Consider the following 19743-nt stretch of genomic DNA (forward strand, 5'->3'; position numbering starts at 1 on the left):
GACTTGCGTACGTCAGCGCCACGTATCGGCTGCTTTTTTTTAGTTGTTTTTCCCCTTTCTCAAAAAAATTCGCGAGACCTAGCGATGCTACCCCTACTACACCATACATGTACCTCGTCCATATTCTTCTGCAGAACCTCTAACGAATTGGTACATGCGGGAATGTGTGTGTACGTGTAGTGAAACCTGACGTGAAGTTTGTTTCCGTGTAATGCTTATGTGTAGTGCTGCCATCTGCCACCAGTTTTTCTAACTATGAGTGAAGTGTAATGGTTGAATAATTAATCGTTGTAGGCCTGTTGCTCTCTGTGGCGAGACTTTTCAATGGGGAGATCGGCTCGCATTTGCGCCTCAAAGTTGGGAAACACAGCAAACCAAATTCAGCCGACCACCACTATGGGGACGGTGGGGTTCGAACCCGGATCCTCGCGATGCGAGTCCGTCATTCGATGCTACCCCTGCAAACCGTTTTTCATTTCGGTAATTTTTGCGGTTTTTATGAATTTTTAAAGCTTTTAAAGACTTTTTGCCCACCTTGTATTTATGCTATATATATTATATTAGCAGCTATGTTCTCTTGGTTAGTCGTTTAAGCTATTTTCATATTAGAGCTGAAAGAAAACCAATACTATGAAAAATTTGAAAATAAAAGTGGCAACATATTTTTATTCAATAACACAATGTGAAAAATGTTTAGAACAAATTTATTTTACCTCAATAAAATATACTATACAAAAGAAATTAGATCAAGGTGAAAGGAAAAACAAAAAGATAGAAGATTGAATGGTAACACGTTATATATTTACGACAGATAAGCTGAGATGTAGGAAAAGGTTCCAAAAAAACAACAACCTGAATAAAACCAATTGTATACAGTGTAGTGTGTTACTATAATTAAGGCGGTAGGTAGATCTCAAATTACAAATATATACATAACACCGCTCAACAATACCAATAACAGAATGAGACATAACTATGGCAAAGGGGATGTATATATGGCAAGCAAAAAGGTTTAATAGAAAAAGAATCGAAGCAAAACGAACTGAACTGCATATCAGTGTACTTAATTACATTAACATTACAAACATCACAAAAAGAACACACTATTATTCAGTCTGTTTCTTCAAGTAACATTTAACCACATATACAAGGAAAAACAAATTGTTTGATCCGTTCTGAAGGAAAAAAAAAAGGATTATTTTAAATTTCTCCAGCAACACTGTAATGAGATTTCTCACAGATTCAATTCAATGTTAAATCACTATGCATTTGACTTGATTAGATGTGTATACAATGATCTGTCTAAAGCAATATCAAATCTAAGTTTTAGTTGTTTTTTTTTTCATACGCAAACTTGTCTACACCATTATTTCTTTTATTCCATTTATTCAGAAAAGGAAATTCATTTGACTAATAAGTATACCAAAAAAAACTTCAATGGCGTGTCTTCATATAAAATATATTAATGTTAGGTAGACAAATATTTAAACATTATTTTAATGTAATTTAATAAAAATTTGCATGTAAAAGCTAGCTGCACTGCAACTATTTGTCAAAACTAATGTTGAAAGTTATGAAAAATTAAAAATGAATTTTAAAACGTGCCATTCAATATCCCTATAAACTTTCCACACGTTCAAGAACACAAATCACAGCCTAATTATATCTTAAATAAATCAATGCTAAAGTGTAAAGCACACCTCAGACAAGAAGTCAGTTAATCAAACAAACAAGGAAATATTATTCGATGGGAAAAATTTCACCGAGACATTTGGAAAATAAATTCCGATCTAATTCAGTAAAAAAAGCTGCAATATGAAAGTGTGAAGCTACACCAGAACAGTTTTATAATCTCAGATACATAGCTATCATATCATGTCTAACACATACATACATAGTTACAAATGATACACTTGATTTATGAGAAATTTTTTTTTGTCACTTTAAATTTGAAGTTGATCTCACAATAATAAATAATATTCCATGAGAAATTTTCCATCGTTTCATAAAAAATATTGCAGCACAATTCATGAACACGAACACAGTGATTACAATGACTAAACTCGAAATTTATGCAATCACAATTACAAACTGAACAAATAGTTTGTAAAAAAAACATAATTAATGGAATCATTGAACTTTTTCTTGAGCGTATGATCATAGATCAAATAAACTTGAGAAACACATAATTTCGAGGAATATCATAGAAAAAAAAGGTTTCTTAGTTCCTTCAAGAACATGTGCAAGGAGAGTAAAACATGGTCAGCATGCCATTTACTATTATTTTTTGTGATGATTTTCATTTGTGTCCTCCTGAAAATAAGGAAAGCCAGTTTCAAATCCTCTCACGTTTGCATATAACAATGATTCTCAAAAAGGACAATGTGACTCCCATGGACATTGGGATGTGCGAGCAATATTTATTTGTTCCTGTTCTCAGTGCTCTTTTGGATGTGGAATATCAACCAGACTATTTAGGGGTGCCATGGATGAATTATGACTGGAGTAAGGAAGCCGTGGGTCACAGAAGTTTGAGTCCACTGGCATATACTAAGAAACTTTTATTTTTTACAGAAGTCAATCAAAATCCTGACCTTGGCCAACTTGCATCTTTCATCCACAAAAGTAGTTTAACAATGGGTATTCTAATAAAGTAAACATCAAGGAACAAAATAAAAATCAATTTTTGTTCAAAGTATTTTAAACTTTCACACAACTGCGTGTGTGAGCATGTGTGTACTTCTATATGAAGCTTATTTAATTTATTGATGGATTTCAATCTATTTCATTCGTTCACGATGAATAGTGAAAGAGCACACCAGCACTAAAAATCTGCTTATATTTGTTCACAATGTATGAGATGATGGACTCAGCAGAATTTATTCACTTTCAGTTAACAAACCGAATAAATGCCAGTAACAGTCACTAAAATTTAATAGTTGCCACATACAGCAAAATTAACTCACAGATATTTGAAAATTCTTGTGAGTGGGAGCGCAATATGAGAAACATTATCACAAATCAAAGCAAAATTAATAAAAGCAGCTCCCACTTTTCCAAATGATGTAAAAGAAATTAAATACGAGTGAAAATTTTGAATTTGAAAAATAAATTGCTCACGTTTTACATTTGCTATTTAAGAACTAAAGATTAGGAACAGGCACTTTCGACATCATAAATATCTGATTTGTAAACAACTAAGAATTTTAGACCACTATTCCTCAACTTTTTTGTAGCTGCAGACTGGTGCAAATAAGTGATAATTTTTGGGGACTGGCAGAAATGAGATAAATAATTTGCAAATCGAGTAAGACTAAAATGCAAACCAGTATAAAGACAATATTTTACTTATGAAATTTAAAATTATGTAGCGACTACATTAATTGGATTAAATGCTACATAGACGAGCAGAAGAACATTCCTTTAGATGTATCCTTTTTCATGTATGCACGTTATGTACCTGTATAAATGCAATGTCACGCATATGTTTTTACACATATACATTATACACAGACAGCATATCTACTCTACTACTGCTTAACCCTACAAGCAACTTGTAACTATTCCTCTGGGGAATGTCTAATGAATTGGTGCATGTCAGAACGTGTTGTGTGTGTAATCCCTAACATGATGCCAGAGTTATGTGTTATAGTGGTGAATAAAAATATATAATTAAAAAATTACATCTAAACAAGGAAAGATTACAAAAATAATAATTATTAATTAATAATAATAATTATTAAAAATGACAAAAGTTGACTACTCATTGCCTCTCACGCTTCTTTGTGGCAATATCTATAAAAACTTCTTTTCACTCTCACACACACATACACCTAGCTTCCCTTTTTTCTCTCTCTTCGTCTGTGCTTCACCTGATCACACGTTGTTGTTTGAATGACATCATTACAAGACTAAGTTTGAGGAATTTTTAAATTAGCTTCTATTGGCATTCAAATTATTAATATTTGAATTTTTTTTAGTAACACATAATAATTATGCCAGATTTTTAAACTATTAATGCATATTCAAATGAGTAGAATCAGTGACATTTTTTCAAAACATTTTGATGACATCACCTTGGGATCTTTTCCTTGTGATACATGAGAAGCTTATTTTCAAAAAGTAACATTTCCATTTTTCAAAATTCATTTTTTTTGTTTAGTTTTCATTTTTCAGCATATTATTTAAATATTCTTTGACTACTATATGTTACCTCCTGGGTTATTTTCCCTTTTGTAAAGCAGCCCAATCCGGGGGAATACATTTTCCACTTCTAACTACAAATTTAGTGAACATGGAAATGTTCCCTTTTGTAAATAAGCTCCTTACAGGTTACAAGGACATGAACTTAAAAATTTGAGTATTGGAATCTGTATTTCGTTTGAAGTTACCCTGTAAAAATTGGGTGAAAAAGTCAACACTCGTCAAAAAAAACTCTCTGACAACAATGGTTTTTTTCAGATATTCAACCCTTCAATGGTTCCTAATCAACTTTCATTGCAATCTTTGGCAATCCGAACATTTAGTGACACGGAGAGTAAAAAAACTGGGATGAAAGTTTGGGGAAGGGGGAAAAACATGAATTCAAATGAATGAACCTCAATCAGACACATGCATAGTGAATTGCACAGCAGCAATGAGGCAGCAAAACTGTTACAGATCTGAGGAAAGGAAAGCATTCAAGCAAGTTCGATTACACAGCTTTGCTGCCCTCTTCATTGTGTGTGAGGGAAGTCACACAGAAAAGTTACATGTAAATATTATTGGTTTAGTTTAAATAAAACAGTACTTTCTGCAGAAACCAGGATAAAGTAAATAGTATGTGATGAATGAATGGGAAGAGTTTACCCTATAGGAGGGTGAATGGGGAAGGCAGCAAAGGTTCCTCTTCCCTACACCAGTAAATATATCCTATGTATATGAGGATCATATTAAATTAGCCGTCACTGAATGGAAATTGAAAATATCAATCAGGATTGTGCAAAACATGCTAAAAAATTAGGTTTAAATACTGATCTTGTTTGTAACCTGGAAAATGTCTGCATTATAACTAAAATGTTTTTTGTTGTAAAGAAGGGGGGGACAACTTATTGGTATTTTATTTTTTAAATGATTCAAATTTAAATTCTATTAGAAATTTTTGATTGTAATGATAATCCTCAAATTACTGCAGGAACAATAGGTATCAGATATAAAAACATCAATAGTAATCAGATATAAAAACAGCTTGAATTAGAAGGCATAGGCAAACATATTTTCAAGAAAAAATACGTAAAAAAAAGTGTAAATAGGAGCTATTAGAAAATGATACCGAAATTATATTTCAATTTTTTTTTTAATAGTTTGACACTAACTGAATCAGAAAAGAAAAGGACAATACAGTGGTCCATCATATCACATTATGAAAATAAACATAAATATTAGACAAATATGTACAAAAACAAATCAGTGCATCTGTATCAATTTATTCAGAGAAGTGTCAACTAAAAATATGATAGCTGAAATTGAGCACTTCTTAGATTTCCACGCATTTTTCATCCAAAACTGGGCAGAAATAGCAACAAATATATACCATCCAAAATGTAATGCACACGCAATATTTTTTCCTTGCAATCACGCAATCTCACACAAAAAAGCAATAATTTATAAAAATCATTTCTTACAATAAAATTGTTTTAAAAACTACTACAATTGTTAATGAAGAGCAAACACTGAAGAAATTATCCGCTGCACAACATCAGCAATGCAATAAAAACCTAAAATGAAAGGAGATTTCCAGAACTAGAGAAAAAATATCAATACAGCTTAAGTATATCTGACAATGCTGTGAATGTGTTAAGACTTCTTTTTTTTAATAATGTTAACCGCAAGAGACAAGTGCTTCACCAGTGTTATTACAATGGATTTTACCAAGCAGTGCTGTTTCCATTGGGATGCACTTCACTGGAGTCTTTCTCTCTCTCTCTCTTATATACACACCTTAATTTAGAGCAAGTCTAAAATAATTATTTAAATTTAGAAAATAATGCAATAAAAACAAAGACTCTGTACAGACCCATATTTAACACACAGGCAGCCACTGATTAAAACGTTCATTCTGAAACAAATTTCACAAGGCCTGGTTAATTCTTAATTAATAAAAGCGTAGGGAAAAATGCTCAAAACAGCAAATTTACAAACACATTTTTTCCAACACATTTTGATTCTTCTGTGAACAAAACAGAAATGACGCAACATGCACTAAGAAGATAATGGAAACATTTTGTTCATGAATCCACCAAAATCCTACCAAAACAAAAAGACATAGACTATGTATGTATGTCCATTAAGAAGGATGTTTTTGTCAATACAGAATGGCACAACTGTCCCCCCCCCCCTCCAGAAAAAAAAAATTGTCATATCATTGACTACTTGCTGTAGAAGGGGGATTTCCTGGGGATCCTGGTGTACTTCCGCAACCACTCTGCTGCAATTGAGACTTCTTTATGTAAACATTTAGTAACTTCATCTGGAAAAAAATAATTACAAATGATGAAAACAAAAATAAAAGTAACAACATTTATTGAAATGATTCATCTTGAAGTCAATTTATATAGAGAGTAATGTTTGAAAAAAATTTACTTGTCTCTAGATTTGCTATTTAAAAAAACAGATTATGAAGAATTAAATCCTATTAACAATTTTCATCATCTTTCATTATGACTGGAACCCAGATCATATGTAAATGCAAACACATTTGCATATGACCTGGGATCTGAGATAATATATAATATTCATATTTGGGACTTCATTACTGATGACATAAGACATCATATTAATGATGAATACACAAAATTAAAGACTTTCAGCTTATGTGCATATTTTTGAAGTTTTACCAAATCTTAATCACATTCTTATAACAATGCAGTTATTATGCATTGCACAATAACTGCATATTTTTAAATAAAATATTGCACATAATATTTATGTTACAGAAAATGTAACACAGGATAAATCCAGTGATTATGCAATAATCACAGACCATTTTAGTAAGTTTGATAAATTTTGAAAATTTATCACACTTACCAGTGATTACGTATAATCTCCATCTTGTATTGGTAAATATGAGAAATTGTCATGCATATTATTATTTTGAATTTTTTCATGTTTGCTGTTTCAAATAACCACACATTTGAAATTTCACATTTAATGTGCTAATACATAAACTCCAATATAAACGTTCTCCTGCATAGCAATAGGATCAACACTTACTTTTGTCAAAAATTAAAATTTTTTAATACAGCAAAACTTCGATATAATGATATTCTGCGAACTAAGAGAAATATATAAATATATATTGTTGTAGAGGGATTATCGTTACACTGAGTTGCAAAATTATCCTTACGTGTGATGGTATCTGGTATAGTATATATACCAAATAGAAATAGTATAATATAGTGATAAAAAGTAATGATACCAATAACTTACTTTAGCTTTCAGTGATTTTTTTTAAGTGAAAAATATTTATGTTATCAGATGCCTTCAGAAGAAGGAAAACAAGTGACAAAGTTGAAATGAAATTCAAAACGATTTTGAGCAAAATATTGAAAAAATATCTTTTTATAGCAATTTCAAAAATCTCCTAAAAATATCGTTAGAGGGATTTATCATAGTAAAAGATATCATTATATTGAGTATCGTTGTAGTGAGGTTTCACTGTATTTAAAATAAAAATTGAGGAATTGCATACCTTTCTAAAAAACTGTGATAATGAGATCAACCAACAATGTTTGTGAAAGAAAGATTCTACATATCTTAAATTTTGTTTTTTTTATGCCTCTATGAACTCCATTTTTGTGTTCAAATTCAATATGCGTTTCTTGTTGCTGGTGGCCATCTCTACATGAAATGAAATCTCTGCAGTAGCCAAAACATGGTATTGCTAAATTGTGAGCAATAATTCAGTCTCCCTCGTGTATTACTCTCTTGAAATTATCAAACCTTTTCCAAGAAATAGGAATGTTTTCTAACAAGTCACCATTTCCATCAGAAATGAAATATGAAACAAGCTTTTACTAAATTTTGAATAGTAAACCCACTTCCTCTTAAGCCCAACCCCCCAGAACCAGTTCAGATAGATAATAAGCATTCATCGTTTTTCCAAGAAGTGAAAGAGTTTGCCTAACAAAAAGGGATCAGAACAACTTAACTTTCCTCCCATCCAAAGGACAAAAATTCTTTCCGCTTTAGCAGGTTTTGTATCTACGAAAAGACTAAATATGCCTTCCGTTTCCACATCAAACAGTTTCCGTCTTAAAGAGGTTTAATGATATTGAAAAAGCAATAATTATTTCCTAGACTATATATTTGTTTCACTTAAGACTGGTTTTCATCTCGTGCAGTGTTCATCTTAGACAGGTTTCACTGTGGTATGATAATTGCAATTACATAAATTTACCAGACATTTTGCTCAAGCTTTAGTCTAGGATGATGGATTTGATTTATGATGTTGATTATGTTTAAAAATGTTAATAAAGCTAACATTACAAGACTGATACTAATTTATACATTTTCATCCTTATAACCCTTATTTTCATTTAATTTTCATGGAAAAATATAATATGCAGTGTACCCACTCTGGGAAAAACTGGTAAGTGGTTGAATTTAAGTGATATTTCTCTGCACGATTTCTTCCATATTTATAATACTTACCAACTTCATTCCGGAATTATGCGAAACTCACTGGTAAAAGTGATAAATGTAGGATCATTTATGAAAATACTGAGACAATATATGATTATGCACAATTAACTGACAAGTATGGGTAATCTATCTCTCTCTCTCATTGATTTATCACATTTACTGTAAAATATATCCATAAAATCAATTTCCCCTCCCCCCCCCCCTACACATGAGGTGTAGAAGGAAGTAGGAAGTAAGAAGGAATTCAGTAGGAAAGTGTATTATAAGGTAGTGTGAAAAAGGGTAGTTATAGTCTACCTAAGCAAAAGATGTAAAACATGAGAAGAAAGTGGGGGAGGGGGGGGGGTGAGGTTTAGGGATAGACAAGATTTCTGTAGCCTTTGCTGGCATATGTTATTCAAGCCAGGAACTTTAAGGTCAGATTTGACATTATCTTATTTTATTATTCTTATGGAGTTAATTGAGGATTTTTTAGGTATGCTTTACAAAAACTAGTGTATGAAAAAATTTCAAAAGGTTTTCTTTTTTTTACCTGATTCAAGACAAACCAACTACTGTATAAGGAAATATTAAATAGTATTGAACACTATCGCCACTAGGTGACCAACTCACCCTTACTTTCAACCATGCAATTTAGAAAATTTTAGCATTTTGTGAATGAATATGCACCAAAAAATAGAAAATATGTAATTTAAAAACAACTTTACCTTTTTTTTGCATGGTTATTTGTTTTTTAACACATACTTTCTCAGGACGTATTTTGGGACTTTTAGTCCATATTTCAACATTTTTAGTGCATGTCTGCATATTTTTAGAGCAAATTTCGCTACTGTTTTACCAAAGTTTTTGAGATAAAAATCTACAGTATTCCCCTGCATTAGCCGGCATGTCAGGAAACAGTAAGGGAGATCAACATACCAGGAATATCAGTACTTTCTGACATGCTGTAAAATTTGAGTCAATGATTCTGAATGTCTTAAATATCTGAAGCTTTATGTTTTCTTTTACTGTTGCCAATTTTAATCTTTTAAATATGTCAATATTAAGATTCGTTTGGGTAGATTGGATGAGTGGACTGCAAAGTATTTTGCAATCCTTCATCATATAAAATTGAAATAAGCAGAGTGAGAAGAAGAAGAAGGGAAAAAAAAAGCATGCTAAAACATGATGTTGTGATAAAAAAGCGACAGAACATTTCTTCAATTCTTCAATCCCTCAACATGCAGAAAAATGTGTAGAATACAGTCTCTGTATTTTGTATCAAATTGACTACAATTAAATTATAGTAATTAGTGAATACACTATTTCCAATTCCAATTATAGTTACTAAATTCCTGGGCGAACACAACTGCTATAGTGAAAACCATAGTCCAATTCACTTATTTACTCAATATTTAATATAAATTGATATTCTTGATATTTTTTTGAATGTATTCCGAGATACTTATGGGAATGGACCAGATTAATATTCAAAACACTGGTCTTTCAATCTTAACTGCATGCCTGCAAATGCAGGGAGAATATGGTATACACAACTGAGAGACATAATGATTTGTGGAATCTTAGATGCACAACACACCTTGCTGCCATTCAAAGAAGACAGATGAGGCTTCATAGCATCACCTACAACTGAATGAATAGATACCATACAAAATACAGCTGCTTTCCTGACAGGACTCTCGGGGTTATCATAGGCCTGAAATGATATATATAAAAATAAATTGATGTATATAAAAATATTATAGCCAATAAAATATACATACAAAATAGTTGCGAGAATTAAAAAAAATTCGAACAAACAAGTTATAATTAAAATTTGGTTGTTATTATAATACACTATCTACCAATAAGTATTTGGACACCTGTGATAGAAAAGAAAAACTAACTTTATTCAAAATCAATAGTTGGTAGAGCCTCCACGAGAGGCAATTACAGCGTGAACCCTCCGTGGCATACTTTCCACAAGTCCTTGTGTGACGGCTAGTGGTATTTTCTTCCACTCGGCTTGGAGAAGACATGTCAGTTCCTTCACCGATTTTGGACGGGTAGGGCACCCCTTAATTCGGCGATCCAACTCGTCCCAGAAGCTCTCGATAGGGTTCAGGTCTGGGCTCTGGGCAGGCCAGTCCAATCGATGAACCCCATTGGCACCATACCAAGCCTTGGTTAACCTCGCAGTATGACAGCTGGCATTGTCGTCCTGGAAGTAACAGGGGTCCACCCCGCAAAACTGCCACAACATAGGAAGCACATTGTCATCCAAAATAGTGCAGTAGGCATCAGCGTTGAGCTTACCATGAATGGGGACCAAGGGTCCCAGTCCATACCAGGAGAAACACCCCCAGACCATAATTCCACCTCCGCCGAACTTGACTGTTGGCACAATGCATTCTGGCAGGAGACATTCTCCAGGCAGACGCCAGACCCAGACCCTGCCATCCGAACGGTAGAGGGTGAACCTTGATTTGTTGCTCCAAATAACCCGTTTCCACTGATCTACGGTCCAATTTCGATGTGCTTTGCACCACATTAACCGGGCAACGCGGTTGGACTTTGTGATCAAAGGCTTATGGGCAGCAGCACGACCATGAAAACCAATCAGATGTGCTTCCTTATGGATGGTATTCATTGAAACAATACTCCCGTATGCCTGTTTGAACTCCTCGCGGATGAGGGCCATCGGTTGGGTGAGGTTCTTCCGAATTTCTCTGGACAGCACCCGTTGGTCTCTATCTCCCAGTTTCGTTGGTCTGCCGACTCGGGGCAAATTCAGAAAATCAAAGCTCACCTTCCACTTCTTAATCACATAGGCCACTGTCGATTTTGGGTACTTCAGCTCGCTAGATATGTCCCTTACGGATCGGTCATTTTTGTGATACCCGATAATTATACCTTTCTCGAAATCAGAGAGCTCCGAACTGCACGGCATCTTGCATGCGACTAATGCCGATGTTGTTTCCTACTTTATATATATACCGGCGGAGGGCGTGACGTATCTCAGGACCGCAGATATCGTCATTTGCATAGGTGTCCAAATACTTATTGGTAGATAGTGTACAGTCAGACCTAGATATAACAAAGTTGCATGGGAACTTGTAAAAGATTCGCAATATCCAATATTTATTATAACTGATGTGCGATAAATGCTCTCATTTAATGAGATGAATCTATGGACTAGAGGTGGTCTGATGGTGGTGAAGATGGGATAGGAGTTCTCGAACAGACTTGGTCAATTACAATTAACATTAATTATTCATGTAGGTTTGAATTAAATATTAACATTCCTAGAAGCAAAACAATTGGAAAAAAAGTTGGAGAAATACGAACAACATTGACAAAAAAAAGAAAAAAAATATAGGAGAAAAAATGGAATTCCCAAATTATCATAGCATTTAAAAATATTCTATCATTCCAATTCACACGTTAAATATTTTAATTAGGGCTGGTTTGATCAATCAATCAATTGTTAATCACAGTTAAACATTTTAGTAGAATTGACTCAATCAATCCGATTAAAATTTGAGTAAAACTTTAGTAATTTCACTTGATGTATTTAACGGAACCGATTAAATGACTTAAATTATTGTACCAATATATAAAATTTTCAATAAGTGGTCATATTTAAATCAATATTTTAATCAATTTTTTTTGCCATTGGGAAATATTAAAGTCCATCCAACGAAAAATTGTGATCATTCCAGTTTCAAATTGTAGTGTCCGAGTGGCATGGTGGTAAGATGCTCGTCTACCATCGTGAAGGATGTTGTCAGGGTCCTGGGTTCGAACCCAAGGGAAGATATAGATAAGATATTTCCCCTAATGAACTCAAGGCGACCACCGATAGACAGCAATCTCACCAATGGCAGTAAATTGCAATATAGCGATATGGCCAGAGTTGGTGTTTGGTGAAGTAGTAGTTTCAAATTGTGTTTGATGGGAGATTGGAGAAGGCAAGAACAAAATTTACTGTCTCCACTGTGAACTGTAGTTGTTCGTATTCTTGGAAGCATTGGCTCCTCTCCTCATAAGCGCTATTTGGGAGGAGTTTGGAGGAAAAGAAGTAACAATATGACCAAAAGTAGATTAGAAATTGGTGACTAATCTAAAAAAAATCAATTTAAAAAAACCAAAAAACCACAAGATCCAAATGAAGAAATTCCAGGTTTTAACAAAATATGTTCAGCATGCAAGTATTAAATTGTTTCACACAAGTGGCAGCCTCAATTTCTTAGTCTATATTCATATACTTGTTTACATCTAGCGCATGTTTGCATGAAATGAATAAATTACATTTTTATAACATCAATTAATATTGCATGTTGAATGGTGTCACTATCCCGGATGCAACTAGAGTCACCGATTTGGGAATTCTCATTGACGAGCGACTTAAGTTTTCTGAACATTGTTCAGCGGTTGTCAAAAAAGCGAATAGAATGCTTGGTCTCATTTTCAAAAAGGTCTCTTCGCGTTCTCCTAAAGTCATTCTTCCGCTTTTTCGAGGCTTAGTTTGTCCTGGACTGGAGTATGCTATAAGGTTTTGGAGACCATATTTACAGAGGGACATAGACTTGATTGAAGGGGTGCAGAGAAGAGCTACGCGTGTCCTTATTGGCACACGGGGCTTGAGTTATGAAGAGAGACTTCATTTTTTGAATATGTTTACATTGGATGAACGCAGGTGTCGAGGAGATATGATCGAAGTGTTCAAAATTTTCAATGGAATGGATAGGATGGACCATGAACTTTTAGTACACCGCCAATCAACTGCTTTTACAAGGGGACACCAGTATCGATTGGTGAGGGACAATGCAAGGTTATGGTGTCGCAGGGAATTTTTCTCTAATAGGGTTGTTAATAAATGGAATAGCTTACCCCTGGAGGTAGTAAATTGTAACACAACTGACACGTTTAAAAAGAAATACGATAAACATGTTGGGGTAAATCAAGAAGCTATCCACTCTTAGAATAAGACAACCATAAGTATTCTTTATGGGCATTGTATAATATTTTATCATGTGTATATATCGTTTATAATTTGTGTTAATTGCATTTTTAATGGGGTTGCTGTATTTTTGAAACATATGACATCCATATTTTTATGGGCATCTTTTTATCAGCCACCTCGTTGGGCATTTTGCCTGTTGTGGCGTTGTATTTATTTGTATTTGCATAGTTATGAAAAATATTCGATTAATCGGTTGATTAATAGATTAAAAATTTCAATCGATTCCCAGCCCTAATTTTAATTATAGTATTATCTATTAATATTTCAAGAAACTCAAATTCTAAAGAAATTTAAAAATATTTCATTTCCACAGAATGTAGTACCAAAAACAATAAACAATAGCAAAACTTAACACTTTCGGGTGTAAGCCCGAGCCTCACTCGGGATGCCGTTTTTGTTCAGGGTAACTTTTGACTCTAGTAGTTATAAAATGGCTGAATTCCAGTGTTTTAAACATAATCTATAAATCTTCTAGTTCCAGAAAAATATAGATGGCAGCAGCCAATGAATGTAGCTTTATGAAACGATGTAGAAGTAAAGTTGGAACTTATTAAAGTTTTAGACTTATTAGATACTGAAGATTTGGCACACAAGAGATATATTAGCACACGATTCTTTGTCAGAGTTATCAGATTCAGATGATCCAAAATACCAGCCCGCTTATATAAGAGATTCAAAATCGCAGTTCTCAAATGACGATGATAGCAACGGTATTTGACTTTTTTCTTTTGAAACAAAATTTTGTGCATAATATTTATTTTTTTCAAATGTTTTATGATGTATATTTTACAAAATTATTATTCATTTTAGATGATGAAAAGGAGCAACCGAGCAAATCAAAGGCAGAAACTGGAAAAATATTGAGAAAAGAAACTCGAACTTATTGCGAACCTTGTGGTGTTGCTCTGTGCGTAAATGTGTGTTTTGAAATTTACCATACCAAATCAAATTTTACATGATATATTTTTTTCAATAAAAACTATTTTTAGATATTTGTACAACATTTGGGTAAGTTTTTATTCAGAATAATTTGAAATTTTATGGTGAAAAATTATGTTTTCTTAAGTGGAACTTATTTTAAAAAAACTCTAAAATATTCTTTTTTAATTATTTCTCATTAAATACTAATTATTAATACCTTTAAATAACTGCTATATTATGGAAGAAATTAGTTTGAAATTTCTAGCTTAAAAAAAACTGTTAAGATATATATAATCTAAGTATTTAAAAAAAAAAATCATGAAAAGTGTCACAAACCCTCAGTCTACAGGGACAAACATAGTCAAAATAGCGCAGACCCGAGAGTGTTAAAAAAAATTAATAAAATTTTTATTGCAACTTGCAGAATCCAATTAATGATCATGATCTGTTTTTTCCCCTCCTGTGCTTTTCGAAAAAAAAACCTGCCTAGGCACCATAGAAATGTAACACGTGCATGCTCAATCAATAGCCCACGATCTCAAACCTAATTTTGTAAAAATGAACTAAGTGACACATTTGCAGATTGCTTAAGAGATCTGTGGCACAGTTTCAGATCACTCAAATACCCGCTGAGCTGTTCTACTTTAGTGACCTATGTCATGTTCTTAGATCACTTGAGTGACCTGCAGCATATTTACAAATCATTCAAGTGACCTGCAGTAAATTCTCAGATCACTAAAATGACCTGAGGCATATTTACAGATCACCACGGCACAGTTCCAGAGCACTCAATTGACCCATGGAACATCTACAGATCACTTATGATCTGTGTTACAGTTCCACATTCTTAAAGTGAACAGCAACATATTCACAGATCACTGCAGCACAGTTCCGTAGCACTCAATTGACCTGTGGCACTGTTCTAGATTACTCAATCATGTGGCCAGTGACTCATTTCCAAATCAATGAAATAGCCCAAATCTACTGAAGGTTGAACACCCTTAATGAAACACCTCCTGGAGTTACATTACACCCGAAGGATACAATGATTATTAATGAGTAGTCTGCATATGTTCATGAAAATGTCTGGGTTTTTTTTTCAAAGATGACGGCAGTTGTCAATAGCATAAAAACAAGCCTAGCATGCCTTAAAAAGGGTGTTCAACGTTTTGAAGAAAGAGTGGGTCACTTTTCATTGATTTGAAAACGTGTCTTGGCCCACTTAACTAAGTGATTGAGAACAGCACTGCAGGTTACTTGTGTGATCTGTAAATGTGTCACGGGTCATTTAAGTAGTCTGGAAATACACCCCTTGTCACTCAAATGATCTACATCACCGAAAACCAGTTCTGGCCACGTCGCTATATTGCAATTTACTACCATTAATGAGATGGGTTGGAAACAAAGGTGCTGTCTATAAGTGGTCACCTCAAGTTTGTTAGGGAAAATATATCTATATCCTCCCTCGGGTTCGAACCCGGGACCATGACAGCAACCTTCACAGTTGGTAGACAATCTCACTACCATGCCACTTGGACGCTGCTCACTCAAATGATCTGGATATTTGTCTTGGGTCCACTTAATAAGTAAGAATGCTTCGCAAGCCACACATTGCATCTAAAACAGCTTCCCAGGACACTTAAGGGTGCCTAAAAATGTGCAGCGGGTCACTTGAATAAGGTAAGAATGTGCAGCGGAGCACTGAAGGGATTTGGTTATGCACTGCTTAGTTTGTTTTAAAAATTAAGCTTGAGGTGAAGGGCCACATTTGGCCCGCAGGTCTTGAGTTGAGCACATTTGTGACTTAAAGAAAGGATTCTCTAACTGTGTGCAGCCAACCTTGGTCAAGGGAGCTGCGAAGTAGTGACATTAACAAAGGTTACTCAAAGAGATTCTTTGTTAAACTGCTCTGGGGAGATGCAGAGTGTTTATTAGGGTTTATTAAGTTTGAGAACCACTGCCTTAAAATAGCACAAAGAAACCCAAAAGTTATTTTCTGAAGATTGAAAAAACTTGGTTCAGCAAGCAGCTACACTCGGCTCATCTTTTCCCCCTTAAAAACCAGGCGTGGCCTAGGCTCTGTCCCGTTAGGGATGAATACTTGTTACAGAATCGGCACAGCAAGATTCCCAGGTGGATTTTACGTTTCCCAGGAATCTCTCTTGTGGACAGCCCGTCCCTCACCCTCCTCATTTTTTTTGCCATCCTAATTTTATGGTATACAATTTGCGAAAAAGATTCACTTTCTCCACTGGAGTTCAGGCTTATTTTTAGCACTTTGACTGAAAACTGTAATGAAAAGATATATTTATCGTCATGCCTAACTCCAGTGGAACTGAATTTTTTTCCCCTCTTCTCTTTCAATAGTGAGTTGTGAATAAAATACATCAAAAAGGGAGGGAATGGAAAACCAGTGATATTTTGGGGGTTTTCAGAATTTTCATATTGAGATGTTGGCTGTAAAAAAAAAGAGGGGATTTTATAGAAATTGGGGTAAAAAAGGATTGTGGCAAAAGTAGGAAAATAAGAGGACATTTCTGTAAAATATTAAAAATAGGAGTGCTGCAACCCCTGTATTAGACTCATGTGTACGTATTAGACTTGTGTAGAGTGATTATTATCAAAGTGTCATGCTTTTCAGGGGCACTGCAATACTTTTTCAGAGATGAGCCATGCATATTGATGTGTGCCTGTTCAGTGTTTTCAAGTGGTTCTTCAGGCTATGCCGGGGGAAGTTATGAATAAACGTTGACTAAGACAAGGAAGCTATAAGTGGCAAAAGTTTAAGAATCACTACATGGTGAGAATTACTGTAAGTGGTCCGTTGAAACTATTACAGGCATTAATGGTGTAGGGGTTCACAGAGACAGAGACACTGACACAAACAAAACTGAGGTTATCAAGACCCCTCTTTATTCGAGCAGTTCTGGGAACGATCATAACCAGCATTATTTATAGCTAGAGATAACAATCTAGCTGTAGATGGTGCGACACCGTGGTCGCATCATGGTTCACACTTTGTTTCTGAAAGGGAATCTCTAACCCTATACGACTTAATCATATGAAAAAAATTACATTTCTTGCTGAAAACTTCATTATATTCGATATTAGAATATATGGCAATTCATTACAAGCAATATTTCTAACATTGTTCTCATATTGCAAGTTCACTCGAAGGGAGAAAAAATTAGTGGTAACTGATACTATGTACCATCCAATTTCGTTATAAGCAGGCTCGACTGCAACGTTTCTCCACATGGTAAAGAACTTGTTTCTTTGATGTTCTTAGGCTGGATTTGAACCTGCAGACCATGACTGTAACTTTATAATGGAAGATGGGCATCTTGCCATGGCACCATTCTGACACTCGCATTACAATATCTGGAACTATGGCTTCTAACTCATACACTTACTCCACTTTTGCAAAAAATACCACTTACCACATTTGTGCACTAAACCATTGAGTAATACCCATGAAGTTATGTGATAAGCATGTCTGAACAGTTACTATGTATGTTGGAGGTATTACTATACTCAGGGGCGTAGCCAGAAATTTCGTTCGGGGGGGGGGGGGACCAAAGTGACAGAACAATGGATTTGGCCATCTTTTTCCCTTTCTTCGGTCATTTTCTCACATTTGGGGGGGGGGGAACCAGACCCCCAAGTCCCCCCCCCCCCCCCCTGGCTACGCCCTTGACTATACTAACATGAATCAGAAAGAAGCTTACCTTGATTAGAGCTGGCATTATTTCTGGCAACAACTGCAACACAGTTGGCTTTGAATGATGTTCTACAAACTGCAATAGATAAATAAAACTTTGAATAGATGGACAACGCTTTTAAATTTCAACACCACAGAAAACTAATAAAATAACATCTGCCTTCTGTTCTTTTTGCTACTCAGTAAGAGTTTGTATAAAACTCAGCAAAAGAAGAACTTTTTGGGAAATATGGGGGGGGGGGAAGAGATACTAAATTGATCACAGCTTCTAATGAGCCATCAGGGTCAAAAATTAACTTTCAAAACCATAAAAGACACAGCTTTATTATCAGAAGTTACAGTACCTAATACATCAGATACATTTTCAAAGTCAACAATTTCATTTCATGTATTATTTACCTTGGATAACATTTTGATAGCTGCTTGATTGACAGGAAGTTGACCAGTAGATATAAGTGGTATTAATGTCCTAACACATTGCTCTAATGATAAATGCTTTGCTGCAATACCTGAACAGGAATCCGCTACAATAAGAATCTACATGAAATCACAGAAAAGAAACAACCAGTGTTTTAATAAAAACAGCCTTAAAATTGATACAGAATATAATATTAATATAACTTCATAAAAAGTTTAATTGCTAGTGTGTTTGAAAATTGAAGGGTTAACAAATACATAATATACACTGCTTAGAAAAATTTTTTATCAGAGATGTGGAAAACGCTTTTAATTTCTTAGGGAAAGAAGATGGCAAATGCAGTCATTTTGGCACGGTTTATAACTGCACGATAACCTAACCGCAATTCAATGGTGTATATAAAAAGAGTTTGACCAGTCCTTTATAAGATTTGCTCAAAAGTGTCACAATTAGAGATGGGAATAAATATTCGGCCACTATTCGGTATTCAGCCCTTTGCGGAACATCTGGGTATATCCAAGCACAGCAAACTAATTTTAAAAAACTATATTAATTAGAATGTTTTGCATAAATTAAAAATTGCTGATGATATTTTACTGTGTGGTGTATATACCTTTCTATGTATAAGAGAGGCTATGTCAGGGTGAATTTTAGGATAAAGAAAATATGAAACTGAAAATATAATCCTACTGCAATAAGGTGGAAGTGAGCATGAATTACACAAGTTCACTAACTAAAGGATGTACCTAGACAAGAAACATATTAAGCTACTGAAAGAGGCATAATAAGAAAACAAGTAGTAAATTTTATGATGCATTACTAGTTGAGAGTAAATATTAGTTGACATTTTTTTGATTAGATGTAAAATTGTGTGACAAGTGTTGAAAAAATCGATTCTTTAAATAATATGTAAATACAATATAGTAGAACTTGATTAATTTGAATTTTTATGAACTCCCCTTAAGTTTTTAATTTAATTTTAATTTCTTGTTTAAT

General features: G+C 34.2%; 1 protein-coding gene across 8 annotated transcripts in view; it reads right to left on the reverse strand.

Moving 5' to 3' along the window:
* Nucleotides 1-687: 687 nt before the first annotated feature.
* Nucleotides 688-19743, reverse strand: part of chb (CLIP-associating protein) — a 155769-nt gene continuing 136713 nt past the window's right edge. For all 8 annotated transcript variants that reach the window (XM_089236588.1, XM_089236587.1, XM_089236586.1 and 5 more), the window contains 4 exons: nt 18729-18866; nt 18337-18405; nt 10262-10378; nt 688-6508 (listed from right to left, as the gene is read on the reverse strand). In XM_089236588.1, coding sequence (XP_089092714.1) covers nt 6401-6508; nt 10262-10378; nt 18337-18405; nt 18729-18866 — 432 coding nt within the window. In that variant the 3' untranslated portion in view covers nt 688-6400. The remainder of the gene's footprint in view (nt 6509-10261; nt 10379-18336; nt 18406-18728; nt 18867-19743) is intronic.

The sequence above is a fragment of the Pholcus phalangioides genome, unplaced genomic scaffold (assembly GCF_987345545.1).
Source record: "Pholcus phalangioides strain wild (caught in Gottingen) unplaced genomic scaffold, Ppha-v1.0 ptg000009l_1, whole genome shotgun sequence".
Lineage (NCBI taxonomy): Eukaryota > Metazoa > Arthropoda > Arachnida > Araneae > Pholcidae > Pholcus > Pholcus phalangioides.